Below are 19,256 nucleotides of genomic sequence, written 5' to 3'. Positions count from 1 at the left end.
AAGTATATATACGCAGGAAAGAGAACCTAGAAAGTAACGAGCTGGTTCACACGAAGAATGACATACCAAAACCGCCTAAGAAAATATTTCTTCCACGACTTTTCCTCGAATTTAATTACAGAAGTAACGCGTGGAATTATAATACCGTAATTACACATGCAAAGGAATCCTTTTTTAATGAAATTGCAGTCAATTAGACTCTAATTGGATTTGATGATCTTGGCAGAAGCCCATAAATAGATTTTCCAACGGAATGGAAAATACGACGACTAGTCAAATCGAATTATTATTAATAAGTCAATCGTTTTACAACACGCTCGAAGTGTTACAGAACGCATCATCGCCCAAGGACAAAATGATCCGATGGCCTTCGTCGCTCAATGAAGATCGCCACTTGTTCGCTCGTCTAATTTTTTCGAAATTAGAAAACATACGCGACGAGAATTAATGGAATCGATAATTTATGCCGCGCCATCCAGCGAAACATATTTAAATGATCGCCCCGTTGCTTTAAACTCGAGGAATTTATGCGAGCTATACAAACGCGTTACAGTTTTCTCGGTTACATCGCGAAATCCTAAATTAATACGATGCAGTAATCTGTGTTAATTACACGGATAGGTTATATAATACACGGTTGTTTATTAGACCGCGAACGCTGCAATTAAACCGTGGTAGTCGACATCGATTCGGCGATAATCGAGCTAACGTTGAATACTTATCCCTGTAGATGATCGAGGAATTTCGCATAGATATTAAAGTATTGGTGCGCATCGATAGCTTCGAAGCGTGTTCGAAGCTTCCAAGGAATCGGCTTTTAATGGTATTTTAATTAACTTGACCCTAACCCTAAGCCTAATCAAACGCGAAATATGAGTCGGAATTGTTCAAACTGTGCCTTTCGTAATACGAGAATCGAAGATTATATTAATTCTTAAATTAATATCTTTAAATAATGTTCTTCTCGTCTATGTATACCGTAAACCACGTTTCTCCTTAGCTTCATGGGAATACACGAAGATGCCTTAAAAGCGGTCGGAATCAACGTGTTACGCAACGCGGTACACCGCGAAGCGATTGCCCGCCTATTAGAATTTCACATTAATCGCGTGGCGCGATAGAAAAGCACGCATGCTTAAGACCGTGTCGAAGCGAGAGGAAAATCGGTTGGAAGAGCATGAAGAGAAGGGTCGCGCAGCGGGAAATCTGGCACGGAACCGGAAACGGGCTAGTTAAAGCCGCGGAAAAAAGAAGGCAGGACCGAAAGCCAGTCGAATAGAAAGGGAGTGTGTAGAGAAAAGGCGGCGGCGGCGGCGGCGGCAGCGGCGGCGGAGATCCTCGGGAGTCGGCCGGTGTGCCCCCGAGTCTGCGCGATACAGTTTATTTAAAGCAAAGTTGGAAGGTGGGGGTACGGTGGCTCGGTCGGTCGGTCGGTCCGCGGCGCGTCCTCGCGGAACGCGCGCGAGCTTTAGTCGCACGATCTCGTCCGGAGCGTCGGGCCGCTCCACGTCGCGCCTCCAAGCCTCGATCGATCGATGGATCGATCGCGCCGCCGCGTCCCTCTTCCTGCCGCCCGATCCTTCGAGAAGTCGACCGATCGTCCGTTCAGTTTGTCGTCGATCGTCGATCGTTGATCGATCGGTATCGATCGTTGGCCGGTCTCGTCGATTCGAAGGACAGAGGCGAAGCAGGATCGTCGGTGATACCTGTCCAGGTGAAAGTTTTCGATCGAAAGCTCGATCGTTTTCGTTCGTGGCCATGCTCGTTCTCGTCGCGAGTTCCATGGTGCAGGTGAACCGCGTGCGTGCTACGATCCGGGCCTATGTTCGATCTCGTGGCTCCTGAGAGATACCACGCGTTTACCGGATCTCAAGGACCTGCAGATATCGTTTTCGAATCGACCGAGACCCGAGTGAGAAAGGTGCGTACGCCGTGCTACCCAACGCAGGTGCCAGTACTTTTTTTCGTTTCTCCTCTCTCCTTATATTTTTCTTTTTTCGTTTTCTTTCTTTCTTTTTGGCTTCCTTGTTCGCTCCTTTTTTCGACGTGATGCAAGGAGATCGTTTTACTACCGCGGTGTACCAATATCCAAACGAGCCTGTCGATTCCGATGGGAATTAGATGGGAAAGATGGTATTTGGTATCCGCCTCGGTAAGCTACGGAATCGATCGACCGCTGTGTTGTTTCACAACTCGTGTTGTTTCGCCGTGCAACCAATCTATGGACGAATTGATATCGCTTCACGATAGAATACATAATAGACATGAATCGAGGTACATAAAACATTGGCCGAGAGCAAGTTAGTGTTGCTCTTGCGGTCGTGAGAACGTTTTTTTTTTTTTTTTTTTTATTATTATTATTCTCATGGCTGGCGTATGAAAATCGGAACTAGAAGGATCGTGTGGTGTAACTAGGTGAGAAAAGATTACGAGCTCATGGTCACCGAATCACGGTGGAATTTATGGCCGCGAAAGATTAGTGTGGCTTATGAAGAAAATTGGTGACAGTACGATACAGAAATGGTGCGACTTGCGATCTTCTATAATGTGGGAACTTGCGATTTATAAAATTTCATCGATAATATTAATTCGAACGGTCTATGCTTTTTACCGCCGCGATTTTCAATCTGTCATTCGATATTGATAAATACGATTGAAATATGACATGGAAGGACTTGAACTTCGAGGAGGAAAACATAAAGATGCAATATTAATCAGTGTAAATGAGAAAAATTATCGAAGGTATTCGCATTATGACGGAGGATACTTGGTAAAAAAAGAATTAGCTACTGTGGTTTGCCAAAGAAAAGTAAACAAGCAGCACTATGTGTATATTTATACGACGGCAAAAATGTTGCACGACGGCTTTTAACTTCTCAACCAACCAGAACGAGTTAACTCGTCTTCTATGAGAAACGCTTGCGCAGCGAAGTTTGCACTTTTATAAGGATAACACTTAATCAAAGCCTGTTGACGAGTTTATTTGGAATTTTCTAGTGCTGCGAAGCGAGTCTCGGGTAGTTCGAGAAAGAACACGATCGTTCCAGCGATAAAAATTCTACCGAACCGATGGACGTGGTATTCCTTTTTAGCAACATTATGCGAATGACGGATTGTTAACTGCTTAAACGTTGATCTATAAACTCACCAAGAATTCTATTTGTATAAATCGCTCCATCTCGATGTTCAACGAATTTAGAATTAATAGTTTCCGACGTATAAACGATTTTCTACCGATTTGTTCGTTCTATAGTTTGTCTCTGATGAAGTATGCCATGTTTCTTAATATTTACGTTCGATCGTAGTCTTATAAGGAAAGTTAAAGGAAACAGAAACGGAGGAAAAACGCAAGACGAACGAGTTTTGATGAATTGAAGCGAAAATGCGAAGCAACCTGGTTGTGGATGTGTGCGATTAATGTAAACGTTTGATAATTTCTTACGATAATTTTTTTTCAACTTTTTATAGAAAGATGCGTGCGTAAAGATCTGCATAGATGCAATGTTATTAGAAGAGGGCATATTAGAACAGGTATAATCAAACATTTTCATGATCTTCCCTTCGTTAGTCGTATATATTCCCCCTTCGAGTCGAAGAAAGATTTCCATCGAGAAAACTAGCGCTTTTAAATCAGTAAAGTGGCTACTTATACTTTACACACGCTGGGTACTTCATAATGCCGATCGCTATCTATGCTAATTACATTCTAATAACCTGAATTCTTACACGGAAGAAATTCGCCGCCGTCAGATCCGATTTAAGCATAACCGAGTTCGAACTCGATTTCTTTCGCTTCCTCCGATTCTTAAAATCTCAGATAGCACGAAGGTTTCATCGATTGCCGAAATACTCTGACGGCGATTCCAATATCGATTTCACAGAGAAGAGAATTTCCATAGTTACGAGACAATCTGGTCCATGATTAAATAGTTTATAATTTAAAATGATTTGATTAATCGATACGATCGCGCTCTCGCGTACAGAAAAAGAGGAAAGAGAAAAGGACGAAGATTCGAAGTAATAAAATTACGCGATATTTTAATTTCAATGTCAACGTAAGAAATGCCGATGGAAACGAAAGACATTAGAAAAACTAGTCGAGATATCGAGCAAACTGGCGGTGAATCGCGATGGAAAGGACGGGTAAACGCGCTAAAAGGCCGCAATCGCGGCGGTGGTTTCGTTCTCACGGAACTCTGTTGCACAATGCCAAACGCATCGCGATCATAAATTCAGATGGTCCGCCTCTAAAAATAACCGTACAGTATTTTTTTTTTCTTTCTCTTCTCTCGCTGTCTGAGCGCGAGCAAGCTCGTTAATTACAACTGCGACTCGTAAGAAAGTAAGACGCTGCACGATGCACGCTGCCGACTTTCCTGTATGCTCTTAATTAAATTCGTTGGAGCGTTTCGCGCGTAGAACCGCTCGCGGACGCGTGCGGCGTGCACCGAGTGGAATTACGTCAGGGACGCGGCGGAATACCGTCACGCGGAAAGCATCGAGCGTTTCCAGGTCGGCGTGCACCGCTAATGGGCAAATTGCTAAATCTGGGACTTTCACTTGCCTCGATCCATTATGCGCTCGCTACGGAAAGCCTCTTTTCCATCCACGTCCTCCTTCGTCGCGTGTTCCGTTCGTGCTTCGTCGTTGGATTCTTTTCGTGGGCTATTTTTTACTTATTAACAAATTAAATATAATTAACAATGTAGGAGGAAAATAGGTGTTGGCGTGATACAGTCACTGTGAGATAGTAAGACAAACGTGTGTATAAAACGCTGTACTGGAACTACGTTGATTCTCCGCCCGAGTTAGCTAAGTAGCCTACGTAGACCTTCTTTCTAAGAAGATTGTTCGAGGTGGAAAAAAGGTTAATAATATCGCACGAAGCGTTGCCTGACAAAGGGTAGAATAAGGAGGGAGACCTACAAAAGTACAATAGCATGACGCGTGCAAGTTGACAAAGCTATGGACCTGTATCGTAATACCCGTAAATGTAATTGCAGTTTTATATTCCACGTATATATTTTTCTAACAGAGTACGTTTTTTACTCTTTTAGAAACGGACAAAAAGTTGAGAAGAATTTTTCTTAGGGATTGCTCGATTTTTGTACAAGCGATCCGATGTTTAACTTTAAGCTGTGAAGGCATATAACGCGAGAACCGTGACGCAAAACGAAAAACGTTACCGCCACTGCAAATCGATAGCGAGAGTTTTAATTATCGGCGTAACGAACCTCCTCTTGTAATTAATCTGGTTGGCGCTTCACGGCAATTTTACCCAATGAAGCGACGCGTACCGGCGATTACGCGTGTTACAGATGACAAACACCGTTTGATTACACCGGTCCCGGCCGATACCAAAAAAGGAACGCGTTCGAAAGTGAAATGGCGCGCGGCCCGGACGGCTTCGCGAACGAAAGAAAGCGTTTCGAAAGTTTTGCTTGTCGAGGACAACCGGCAGCCCCTGTTTCTCCGAACGGAGATCGAGAGCACGCTGCCACTTTGACCTTTGGGCCATCTCTCGTACCTTAAGGAATCGTAACTTTGGAATTCAGCCGAGGGACGTTGAAAATGGCCACTTCGATCTTCTTGCAATTTGTCGGACGGTAAAGCCCAAGAAATATTTGCGTACAAGGATATCACGGTCGTGATTTTACGTTCGTGCACGGTGTAGATTCGAGGGATGGAAGTTTCCTCGACGATAAAAAAGTGCACCGTGTTATACTAGAAACGAAGATTTGCAAGTTGGAACATGATAAAATTCATGAAGGAAAAAATAAATTTAATCAAACATTTTAAAACAGAGGATCGCGTATGCGGGGGCAGAAGCTATTTCCCGTGGCGGAATACAAAACGTTTGACCGAACACGGCAGGCATACTGAATCACGAAACGAGCGGAATAAAGCACGCACTTTTAACCATAAGTCTTCATATCCTTGTCATTACGACACGATAAAATTTAAATAAAGGTACGAGTCAACTACGGTCTCTCGATACTTGCAACGAAAATATCAAACTCAAATTATACAAAGAGCCACCTAGTTTTTAAACCCTTTATAAATAACAGCAGAGGTTATCAACGGGATAATATAGCAATCTCGATAATCGTCACTTTCGCCATCGATATTTTAAAATATCGTGAAATTTCCACAGCGCTCGAGCTTATCGTAATTTCTTTCGTCACGAGCAATTAAACGTCCATTACGCGGCGATTACAGTAACTTGGAAGCAAATAATCGAAAGGATCAAAGACGGTGGCAGATTGTCTCGTGGGTTTCAGGGAAAAAGGAAGAGAAAAAAGTGCTTGCTCATGCGTATTCATGACCGGAACCATGGATAATGCCCGGGGTCTCTGCACATCATATCTTACACAGCTGGAATATTAATTCTTGTCATTCGTATGCGATGTGAGTGCAATGTTGCCGTGAACGCGCGCGCAAGGCTGAAGAATGGTACAGGTGCAAGTCACCTAAGAGAAACTGCGTTTTTGCGTATCCCGAGACATGATCGAAGGGAATTTAAATTGGCTCGATCGAAGTAATTATTTCAACCTAATTTGGATCAATTAACGGATGATAAAATTTGACGAGCCGGGGAAAGAAGTTGATTTCTCTGTTGGTGGATCTCGATTCTGCGATGGATTGCACTGTATGGTGTAGTTTTTCACGTGTTTTAAGAAAACACGAGACGTCCGAAATGAGTCCAACATTAATAGATCAATGTTCGTGGAATTTCATTTTGCGGAATTTTTCGACGTCGTTTTGCGTCATGATTATGCGAGATATTATACGATACGTCGACAGCGAATTAAGGCACTATAATTTTTATCAGAATAATATACGTGTAAGATTTTCAATGGAAAATATAAAATAAGTCGCAAGATTAATAACGTTGCCATTGAAAAGTTTGGAAAACTGGTTGACAGAATGAATTACTAGCATTTATTATACTACGATATGTCATAATTATCATATAGGTATCATGATTTAGCACAAAAAAAAAAAAAAAAGAACAAAAATATAATACAAGCAATTTTGAAAATATCGTCTCGTCGTTGATCCGTTGCCGATTAAAAGCGCATCTTTCCACAAGTTGTGTTCGCGTCAAGCCCGCGATAAAATATCGCGCGACGAGCATCAAATAACAAGTAACAAGAAACTCGGGGGTTGATTTATAACGGTATGATTTAAACTGACACGGTAAATTATCGAGTCATCGAATGCAAAAATCTCATTTGTCATAAGCGACTGCTAACTAGGCGGGGCAATTTGTATGGTTTTTCTGGACCAAAGAAATTGCAATTGTCGTCAGGTTTTTGTTAATGTAACTTTATAATTATGTCGGTAGACGTCGGCGGAGCGTTTGCGGTCGCTCTTCTACGATGTCCAAAACTTTCGCTATTAATCGACGGCCTCTTTCTTTCTCCCACAAATACTATTTTCTTGTAAAGTGACTCGCGAATATATTCTTCGCGTACTTTCCACAACAACGATAATAATTTCCAATCTTTCATTGCCGCAACATCGCGGACGCATCTGTGAGTAGTCGTGCGTAATAAAAACGGCGTTATAGTTTGAGTTCCCATTGAAAGCAGCATTTCGTTCGCTACGTAATTTGATCATCTTGAGTTGCAAAGTTCGTGTAATCAATCATCCACCGCGCGATGAAAGTAGTCGTCGTTATTTCGATATTATTCCAGTTCCATAAACGCGTCGATGAAGTACCATATGGAGCAAGAAGTCAACGACAGCGCTCCGAACACCCATGTAAATTGGCGTCCCGCTAATCACCGACAGTGATTCGAGTTATAAATTTTACACAGTCGCATGTGTCCCGACGTCATTCATCGGAAAGAAAGTGGATCGTTATTAACTTGTTCTCGATCCAATTTTGTAATCAAATTATCGTGTCATTAACTGGATCAAAAATCAACCTACATCTTTCTAGGATCCCATCAATCACCTCGGATTGCGAAAATAGAGATACCTACTCTACTTACTTTAAAAGAAGAATCGCTTCGAATTTTCAACGCTCGTATTTATCTTGAATTATAAATAATTCCACAGCTTTCGCCTCTCGATAAATCGAAAACTTCGTCCCATTGAAAAGGTTCATTCGCTATTACGTAGATCCGATAAAACGCCGATAGACGAAGGATTTTCGAAAGACGGGAAAACCGATAGAACGATATGCGCCGAAGCGATACACGCGGAAAAACCTTACACATCCGTGGCATCGTCCGATTCGAAGATATCAGAGTATAATGATTTAGACGTGGTTTCGAAACTCCGACGATCAATCCAGCTCCGTCCCAATCAATTAGGACTAATTTGTCAGCGTTGTTCGTCGCGTGTCAACGCCAGTCGCAAGAACAATCTTTAAACGACCGCGAACCAGACTCATTCCATCATTCCTTGGCCGTTTTTTCACGCCACTGTCTCGTCGTCTGAAAGACAAACACCGGTGGCGACACAGCGGTACGCCACCAGAGATAATCATCGTCATAAATTCATCATCATCACCATCATCGTCAAGCCAGCCTGAGGAGCATAATCACTCGTTAGCCGAGGCACACTTCGCCGCCGGCGAATCACTGTCAAGGCTGCCACGCTTCGTGGAATAACGAATTCCTTCGGAACAACCGACTCTTCCATGCTTTTCTTCGTCTCCCTGATATCGTCTGGATCACGGCATAAGGTTTTTCTTTGTTCTCCGTAAGAAAAAGTACATACGTTTTGCGTCGTGTTTTCAGGTTCGTCGGATTCGCAACAAGTAATTCCCCGCCTTACGTCCCGTTCGGATATTTATGATACATGCATCCCTCTAATGATTCACAGATGCTTTGAATACGCGTTTGCAATCTTGTTCGATATCTTAACGGACTTGGCCAGATAACAGAATCAAGTATATTAATTCGTTTGTCAGGAAGTAAAAGGAAATAAGAAGGGAATAAAAATAACCGTAAATCTAAAACATCAGATATAGAGCATGTTTGCACGGACTCGGCTGATTATCTATTTGATTAGTTATCTCATTATTAGAGATGATTATGACATCTGCTATGCGGGTTATGCTCGTTAATATACGTTTCATATACAGTTACAACTAGATGCGAATCGTGGATATCCCCGACTGCTTTTCCAAATGCCTGTTATCTAAACGTTGAGCGATTGATATAATTTCGTTGACAAATGCTGTCAAAACAACGTCGTTCTTTTCAAACGATAATTGTTCGTTTTATCGTAAAGGAATCGATCCTAAGCGAAAAACACTAATGTCCTGCGTATTTTTGTTTTCAGAACGGACACGTTATCGTGGTGAAACTGCCGATCCGCCGTGATTAGGAAATAACCGCTCGCGAGTCTAGTGCGTATGAAATCGTGGAAACCGAGCCGTGTGTAACGATGTCGTCGAGTGGTGAGTTTTCGACTTTGTCCAGTGGCGAGGCTACCGGAACTGGCGACGATTCGTTGCCCAGTTCCCGGGAGGCTACCGCGGAAGCTGCGAGTTCCGGAGCTGGATTCATGCCGTTGCGCGAGTTTCTCGACAGATTCTCGTTACCGAGGGTGGTAAGGGTGGAAGGTGCCGGAGGAAGGCCGATATTATTGTACAAACAGCAGCAACGATCGCTGAGAGTCACGGCTACCCTGTTGATGCATCGTTACCGCCATGACGTGAAGGTTGGGCCTGAGATCGTGATTCCAGAGGGATATCCTGGTGAGTCGATTGGCTTCTTAAATTTTCTTCCTTTTCTCCACCGATGGATCATAGCGGCCACAGCGGATTCAAATTAATCGATTCGCCTTTCGAACGTCGAACGACCTACGCGCGAGAACTAAAAAGCGTTGTATTGTTCGACGCTGATCGTTCAGATCCTTCATCGACGATGTCCATCGATTCTACGTTTTCGCGTTAATTTCCAAAATGCTAGAAGAGCGAAACTACCTTGGATCGCTCGTTAATTCGACACCCGACTAACTTCTATTCCGTTCAATTATCCGGGTATCGTATCTGTCGCGCTATCGATAATACGATCGACGGGTAACTCCCTCGGAACCAGATTCCACCACTACAAAACGTTTCGTTATCCGAGCAATCTGCAAATAATAGGTACAACAGGAGAGACGGAGTTGAATGAGTCTTGTACCATTTTCGAACCCGTCGGTTGGCATTCGAGACAGCTGGAACTTTCCCCCCCTCGACCGATAAATCAAGTCAAGGAGAACCGTCGAAACGCGAGGCATGGAAAAAGCGAGAGCCAATATCCGTGGCCGGCCAGAAATTCATTAAAGTCCGGTGTGCCGGTGTGCTGGTGGCACTTAATGGACCGCGAGATATCCGCAACTGCATAGAATTGACCGAGCCCAACCGTAGTGTCGATATATCGATCACGTCGCCGGCGATGATCGATCGTGCGCGCGAATCCTATCGGGAATTCGATCTCGGATTAAAGGCACTGGCGGCTGCTTGCGCAAGATCGCGACCAGGAAAGTGGCCGATTAATAAACGGCCTCTTTGATCGATGGAAACGTTTACATTCCCATCTCGTTTCTTTTTAACGAGTTTTATGAGCTTTCTGCAAAACGACTGGGGCGACCTGGAGAATCGCCTGTACACCCCGAAGCGCGAGATTGCTGTTTGATTTACCGATCGAGCTTTTATGCCAACGGTACCCAATACCGCTCTTGTATACGTCTTCGTTTATTTGAACAGTATTTGAGAAGCAAGGATAATCGCCAAGCCGAGTGTACCGCTCGGACACGAGAAGATGACCAGCCGAAGGAATGCGGTTCTGATTGGATACAACGTCGTAGTAGACCGGGTCTCTCTCGCGCGACCGTAGGTTAAGGTACAGCGATTTTTGTCACAAATCGAAATTGTCATACGTCAAATCGCAGCGCGTAACATCGCGTGACGAAGAACGCGAACGAACGCGAGGTCTTACAATTAAAGTCCGAACCTATTAACACAAGTACTCGTACAGCCACCTACCACCGTAGCTCGCAAGGAGTAACGTAGCTATCGTGACGCGAAACCGAGTATCACAATTTCGTAGGCACTACCGTAGTAATTCCGAGATTAAGAACCCACGACACGCAACGCATCAAGTCATGCCATCTCGAGGGTTAAAAAGCCCCCCACACAAGCCGGTCCGAGCGTCGCTTGCAACATTCTCGAGATTTCCTGTGCGCCGCGATACATAAGAGGAAGGCGCATTTGTTTGCTTATTTACCCGCAGCCGAGCGTGTACATATGTAATCAGGTTGTAGTAGGCACGGTGGTGATTTAACCGAGGCCCACAGAAAGAAAGTAACAGATGGTTGTAGGTGGCAGTGGCGGTTTAACAATGAAACCGAGCGCTGGAGGAGCTGGGGGAGCGTTCGACTTGAACCGTGCTCGATCCTGACCAAGCGTTTCGTTACGCGTCAGTCCAATTACCGTACGTCTTTGCCAATCGAACGGCGAGTTTCACCCGTGACAAGCGACGTTTCATCGTAAATCGTGAATTATGAAAAAAATCTCTTACGCCTTGCGCTGTATCGCGATACGATGAAAGAGGTGAGATTACGATACTGATTGGAACGACGGCATGACACGTTCCAACGGATTATGAAAAAATGATAATCATCGAGCGCGATGGTGCGTATTATCGGTCGTCCGTTCTTTTCTTATTTTTTGTCTGGCAAAATTGGCGGCAAAGACGACTCGAGCTCCGACAAACTCGAAACTATTTTGACTTTGTACTCGACTATCGGGACTCGACTGCGTCAAACTCCGTCCGAAGAGCTTATACCGTGTAGTTTCGCGGATCGTTCGTAGTCGTTACTCGATCGCAACTAGAAACGGGCGAGCGTCAACCTATAAATAGCGAATGAAAGTATGAGGTAACGCGGCAGAGCGTGCCGTGAATTATAATTTAATATCGTCCCGAGTCGTACATCCGCTAGTGTCTACGGCAATGGTGGTGAACGTACGAATCTCTGTGGCAACCTCGTTCCCGAATACGTAGTCCCTGGTCGCCGTGCAACGACCAACAGGGCGTCTATTATTCAACGGTGGAACCGCGGTCGGCCGCGGCGGAGGTGGTCAGTGACATATGGCCGCGTGTAACGGCCCGGCCTCTCGTATTAGCATAACGGCTGACGATACTTTTTCAATGAAAACGCGCGAATTACATATGCGCGGCTGGGTACAGCGTGGGTCGAAATTACGCCGATACCGTGATTCTGTTGAAACGGTGCAACAGTTTCGTTGCAAACGCTCTTCCTGTCTCTGTCTCTTTTCATTCGCCGCGTTCTTTCGCTCCTTCTTTGCCATACTTTTCGTTTCGTACGGTGATTCCTTTTTCTCGCGTATTTCGTGTTTCTTTATTTTATCAAGTGAAATCAGACTTTGATCGGAGAGAGTGGTCGTTTTCCCTCGTCGTAAAAACGTTTCTTTTATAGAATTACGCATCGCGATCGTTCCAAATTTGTAAATCGCATGCGGTTCCTATAGTCAGTCCACTATCGCGCTAGAAACCAACGTTAACTCGTGTACGCTCCGGCAACTCTTTCCTCTTTGTACCTTGGCGCACCGTTCGTTTCCTGCTACCCTTATCCATTTTCTCGTCCTCGCCCGACGGTCCCCTCCCACGCAGCAGGAACTTATGCAAACTAGACGCATAATGATCGCATCTGTTCACAATGGGTCGCTAACGAAGTCTCGACTGGTCTAATCTCGGCGCGGGGAGCAGCGCGTTAGAATCGCCGCCGCCCCTTTTCAGCCACATCGCGTGCTCGCTCGCGTATTTGTTCCAGCAACGAGCACGCTCTCTCGATTCGCGTCAACGAGATCGATAGACTTTGAGGATTTAATTACACGTTCGCTACGTACGTACTAAGCAGCTAGGGACCATAAATCGTAGAGAAAGAAGGAGGAATTCGAACGTTGGAAAAATCCAACGTCGAATGATACTTGCTACCCTCTGATATAATATTTAAGAAAATATTGATACAACACACGCTGTAGTATAATACCTACGTGGAAAAATACCACGAAACGACCTTACGCCACGAAGATTCCAGTTCATGAATTTCCACTCGGTACCCACGCTTTTTCGCCCGAGAGAAAAAAAAGAACTGGTCGCGCCGTGTTCTTTGTTCCGCGTGAAACGTTATCAAGGAGTCGAGCGAGATCGGCGTGTCTATCAGGTGCAGCCAAGACGAAGTTTATGTGCCTAGAAATTCAACCACGTTCCTCTCTAAAGCTGGCAGAGAGGAAGAGAATAAGAGAGAGAGAGAGAGAAAAGGGGCCTATCTTTATAGGGGCGGTTGTGCAGATATCGCGTGAAAGCGCGCTCGTGACTCCGCGAAACACCGTGGGAGTGCCGCACCGATCGAGGGAATCGCTTTTCAGTCGAGATTCCTCCGAGCGAACGACTCGATGTCTTAAACGTTTATATTATGCGCGTAATTTCGCGCGCGCCCCTTACTAGAAAAACCGGTGTCGTACCTTCTTCTGCGCAAGTTCCAGGAACGCGAGTCGTCCACGCGTGGGCGTGGACCAGAGAAAATGACCGCCTTTTTTAAAAACATACCGATGTATAATGTTTATCAGTCGTCGTGCATCTACAGGTTCGTAAAGATTTCGAAAAGTATAATTACACGAGCCGTTTCCTTCCTTTTCTCAAAGCGAAAGTACTCCTTCTACCATAGAACTTTGTTTATTGAGATCCACTTGCCTTATTTTAGCTCCAAGTCATCGCGAATATTCCTCGTCTCGCTTAACGCTTTGTACTTTGCTGGAACGTCGTCTCCACCGTTGATTCCTTAAATACATCTCGCGAGATTAGCTTCAAAATTCTTGCGATCGACTCGAGATTACCCACCGACCACCGCGCGCAGAGAACATTCCCACGAAACGCAAAAAATCCATTCAACATGGAATTTCGATAACTTCTCGGGCATCAAAGCTGAAAGCTGATACCAGAAGAGGTAAATGGCGCGTTGTCGGGCGGAAGTGGGTGCCAGCTCGATTCCCTCGGCATAACCCGTTGATTTACAACCAGAAACGCGTCGTGCACGCGGATTTCCAAGCGGCTTCTAGCACGGGTGTTAGAGTTTCGCGCGCCCCTGGATTTGCATAAATCTCGGAAACGCGAGGGAGCCGCGAAATCGAAAGTTGAGCGTCGGCCAGGCGGTGAAGCTATTAAGGGTATTCCCGGCGAGTTCGCGCGGGCGCGCGCGCACAACCATAGCGTTTACGATGGAGGCTAGTCGAAGGAGGTTCCGTGGTTCCTTCGAGCCATCGAACGCCGTGGACGCGCGATTTATGGCGGACCAAGTCGAGGAATTTCTTGTTTTATTTATGGCCCGATGCTCGACCGACGATCGTCTAGAAAATATGTTTATTCCCGCGTCGGCCGGTCTACACCTGGTTGACTCCGCGGAATCGAATTCTGCCCTCCGGGGGATGCTCTCCGGAGGAAGAGCCGGATTCTTCCAGGTGAACACTGCTCTGCCATTGGAATCTTATAGGAAGCGGAGAGGGTGTTGAACCGTCGGCCAGATTAGCTATCGGGGCTGCTTATGAAATTCCATCGTTTTCTAAGCTTCGTCGTTCGATTTTTACGTCGATAAAATAATTCCTTCGATATAGGCGTGCAGCATTCGCGAGTTTAATATTGGCATCGTAGATGTACGTATATAGCAATGTACGTGATACGTCGTTAGAACGCCAAATTTTCAACGTATTTACCGCTGTTACAATTAATAGAAAAGAAATTAAAATAAGAAAGTAGGATAGCTTCCAATTCGAACGCTAAAATTACTCCGTGTAGATCTATATCGACCAGGTAAGTAACAACACAGAACTAGTAATATGATACGAATGGTATCTACAACGATAGTCGTGAACAACACTTTATACGATATGTATCTGGCCATGATGTATCTTATCGATAATTAAATCGGTTTTACTAAAACGCATTCTGTTTTAAATTAGGTATAGAATTTACCAACGAAATATCTTTTAATCTCGCCCGATCACGGTATGCAAATTTACCGCTTTTAATCGGTTTCTCGATCATCGAATAGCTACGTTAACTTCTTTCCGAGTCAGATTAAAGTAACGACGCGGCCGGCGTTAAACGGTCGAAATCGTGGCTCTGAATCTTCTTAAAAGCCAAATGTCGACATTTTTAATGCTCGTGCAATTAGGAAGGTAACCGTGAGATATCGTTGTATCGCTTCCTTTTTCGATGGAAAATTGCCGAACGTTAATTAACATTTATTCGCGTTTTGCATTAGTTGCCTGTCGATAGCCGCGTTGCTCGCACTTGTGCGCAAGAGAGAGAGAGAGGAAACGAAAGGAACGAGCTACGATCATATGGCATTATGGACCTTTTAGATACTACGTATCTCGAAGCTCCATACTTTCCCGTTACTTTATTTCCTTTCCTGTTGAAAGATACGCGAAAAATACTCGTAACCGATAAAAATTAGAAAGAGATCGCAATCTCTTGCGAGAAGCGCGTTCTATTCATACGTTCGCCTTAATGCAATTATCGCGATCGAAACTTTTTCACCTCGGTTTAATTCAATCATCGGCATAGTACGCAGAGATCATGGTAGTTTGCTACGGCTACCGCTCGTAGCAATCCTCGAGCCGAGCTGCGAGGCGAGAAAGAAGGAAAACATCGTGAACGGCTATTTTTTAACACGGCTAAGTGATCTACAACCGGAATACGCTGCGAGAGATCGAGAGTTGTCCGCGATTACAGTCCACCGTGCACATACATTTCGAGTTTTCTAAATCAGACGTTCCCCAGGCAGAGATTTACCAGAGAGTAGCAATCTGGAGGTTAACAGGAGCCTGGCAGAGATTCCTGGTTCCGCTCGGCAAGAAGATCGTTCCAATTTCAGCCGGGGAATACGTGATATTAAATCGCGAACGAGCGGCTCATCCCTGCCAGCTAACGCTTAATCGCTCGAGGAAAGCTCGTGAATTCATTCCGGCAACGAGCATGTAGATTTATTACTGCCAGGGAATATCTGTTATCACTATTCTGTTATCATCGTTCCAGGGAAATACGTTTAAACGAGCCATGGCGAGAACCATCCTTGGCGTTTTTAATAAATTCTTCCGGATACCTAAAAAATACTAATAAATTATTGCGTTGGGCATATCGTACTCGAAAGGGAGCCGAAACACGTTTCATGGAAATGTTAGGTGTTGCGTGTAATCACGGAAACTCGGCATTTTAGTCGATGCTATTCGCACAGCGAACAGGTAGATGCTGTTCCATAGGTACAAACGAATTTTCTTCTCGGATAAAATATTCGAGTTAAAGTATGCGAGCGTAAGATAGACGATTTTCCTCTTTTCGTAAGGGCGCTGTAAGATCGAAGGGAAAGATCTTTAGCCAAGAAAAGGGTAGACAATTGTTACCTCGTCATAACCGTTCTTCCAAGTACACCGCTTCTAGATAGCATTTGTCGATAATTTCTCAATAGTCCGTTCGAATCGAAAGAAATCAGCGTTTTACGCTGTAAATCGACCGCGTGTTTCCCTTGAAAGCGGTTTTCCTAGAAAGAGAAACTCATTGTCGTACGAAGGCCGTAGAATGTCACGCGAAGAGAACTGGGGAGATCCATTTTGAGGAAAGTAGGAGTACTTTCATTGAGAAATGCTTTCCAGGGGCGGAATCGTTTCCGGTTTTCACAGCACTTTCAATCGATTCAAGCAAATGGCAGTGACCCGATGTCACGCCAGTCGCGTCAAATTTATTTCAACTTCTGTTCGATGACAAACTCTCTGTTTAGAAATTCATAATTCCATAAATTCTGTTGTTCGAAGAAATCGTGTATCCAATTACCGAAGTAATTTCCAGCAAAAGATTATTAACGAAACAATCGCTCACGTAGTAGAACGGACACGAACGACGAGACTAAAGATTCGACCAACATTCCAGCATCTGTTTATTCAACTATCGAACAATCCGCAAGAATCCGTAGACCATTCACGGTCTCGCAAACAATACACGCAAGAATCGCGGTGAAAAATGGTGACTTTCCGAATTGAAAGAAGCTTTTGTGACGGCGTCCAAGGTTGAAGCGGTAAAAGAACAACGAGCTGTTGATGGTTCTTCGAGTTCTATTGGACGGTGTCCTGTAATTAGTACTCGTGCTCGATGTCCGCCGTGCAGAAAGGAACCATTGAGAAATCTACTTTGCATAAGCGTGAATTTCAATCATCTACGCTCGGAAAGAATAAATTTCGAAGGTGTCGCCGCGACTGGCTTCGTGGATCGACAAATATTTGTAAATGTGAGAGAGCATCCGACGTCCGCTTCTGCCAAACAGGATGTAATTTAATCAGAAAACTAGGAACAAAAAGGGTCGCGATGATTTCGTTGTCGGTTCGTCTGGCTGGCAACGAAAAACTTCGTTATAACGAGCAATTTTTCACCGAGTATCGCATGGTAATATTCCATGGTATTTTAATAAATCTCTCCGACAGAACGGACGCTCTGTACGCGATGTACGAAACGGCGGCAATTAAAATAAAATCCAAAGAAGAAATATTTAAATTGAAAGTTTAATGCGAGATCGCGGTTGCTTTATGGGGTAAAAATAAAACAGGCTGGTTTTATGGAATCTGCGGATCGTGTGTCTTTGACGGTATCCTGTAATTAACACGTGATCGATGCTTTGCATGTAGAAGGAATCCATCGAGAAATCTGATTTGCATAAGTATGAATTTTAAACTTTAAAGGTTAGCATTTAAATGGGAACGCATGTATATTCTTTTTTTTGGGAACGAACGTCCATCCGGTGGAACACGTCGAATGCAATGATGATATCGTTTAATTTAGGATCATTTCCTTCGACGTGAGTCTCCTAGCTGCTTTTAATTGTCGACGTTTTTCTTCAGGCGATACACGCGCTTCCTTTGTGTCTGTTTGCCAGACGATGAAACAGTAAAACGTGTTTTTCATCTCCATAATATTCAAACTTATCGCGTATGCAATAAAGGGAAAAATGGCATCGACGAGTAATATAAAAAGAGCACGCGTTACGAGCAACGATGCTCGAGTCTCGGCTAAATTAATAAAGGTGATTTTTCTTCCCGTGAACGTAGCCTTGAACGCGATGCGAATAGTGAACCACGCTACGCTATTGTTCATTCGTCAAACCGTATTCGTTTCAAAGATTTTTTCCGATACTAATATTTTCCAGATATTCATCTTCGAATAATTGCGCCGTAATTCCTCCGGAACAGACTATAGAATAGACTAGAACCGAGCATATTGTTCGAGCACGCGAACAATAGAATTTGGCTACGAGTTCGAATAGAAACCGATCTTGCTTTTTCTCCAAATTCTAACGAGAACGCGGTGGCTCGACGCGAATGTCAACGAGATCGTACGCGAAGCACGAGCAAACAGGACTCGGCCCGTAATCCCGGGATAATTTCCGACGTCCCATATTACGGCCGCGGTATTCGCTACAGATGTAAATACCCGTGGGGCCCGAAGAACCCCGTGGCTATTAAATACATAGGCTCGCCGGTGTTCGACAAATTGCTCGCATGAACCAGAATAATTAGCATCGCCAGCCTCCGGTGGTGGGTATATCCGCGGCCTCTGCAACAACGAACAACGACTCTCCCAAGGCGAACGGAAACTGCGCGAAGCGACGTGCAGCGGACGAGGAACGTCGTCGTCGAAGAGGTGAACGCAGCGCAGCTCGGCTCAACGTAGCGCCGCGACGCGTCTCTCCCTTTCCTTTCACTTTTCGTTCTACCCTCGACGTCTGTTGTCGTCCCTGTCGTTCTCATCCGTAGCAGGATTCTCGCCATGACATCACGGCATGGCTCTCGGTTGCGTTTAATCAGACTCGCTGACTTGATGCAGCCCTCTGGTGCGCGCCGGCTGCTGCTTAAGAATGTAATTTAATATGCAACGTTACCGCGGGCCCCGGCGTGTCATATTTATAGGTATTTATGCATCAGCTTCGTGGGCACGTTTACGCCGAGCCGGTGCAGCCGGAGATCATTGAAATTACCCCCGGAGAGGCAGCGACGCGAAGATGCTCGGCTACGTGGGAGGAATTTATCGTTGTTTATCACTCGTTAGTTTCACCTCGAGGCTCGACTTTACGCGCGTCCTGCGTTCGAGTTCGAATCTTCTACGGATCTGATCGTGTTCTCCACGGTTTTATACGGTTCTGCTCTCTGTGCTTGGCCCTGCACCTGTCGTTATCGTAATTCG

At 44.8% G+C, this 19,256-nt stretch overlaps 2 protein-coding genes across 5 annotated transcripts in view; one reads left to right on the top strand and one right to left on the bottom strand.

Annotated features, from left to right (window-relative positions):
* The window catches only part of LOC139993754 (uncharacterized), a 253,487-nt gene that overhangs the window by 119,478 nt on the left and 114,753 nt on the right, over positions 1-19,256 (bottom strand). The window lies entirely within an intron of this gene.
* The window catches only part of LOC139993748 (uncharacterized), a 46,138-nt gene continuing 28,332 nt past the window's right edge, over positions 1,451-19,256 (top strand). For 2 of the 3 annotated variants that reach the window (XR_011801452.1, XM_072015754.1), the window contains exons 1-2: positions 1,451-1,921; positions 9,301-9,718. Coding sequence is in view for 2 of the 3 variants with exons in the window: in XM_072015754.1 (XP_071871855.1) it covers positions 9,406-9,718 (313 nt within the window). In the remaining variant the exon portion in view is untranslated. Of the gene's footprint in view, positions 1,949-9,300; positions 9,719-19,256 lie in introns of all 3 variants that reach the window. The other variant, XM_072015755.1, reaches the window with a different exon arrangement.

Source organism: Bombus fervidus, chromosome 13, assembly GCF_041682495.2.
Source record: "Bombus fervidus isolate BK054 chromosome 13, iyBomFerv1, whole genome shotgun sequence".
Classification (NCBI taxonomy): Eukaryota; Metazoa; Arthropoda; class Insecta; order Hymenoptera; family Apidae; genus Bombus; species Bombus fervidus.
This window is presented reverse-complemented; position numbering and strand designations above follow the sequence as displayed.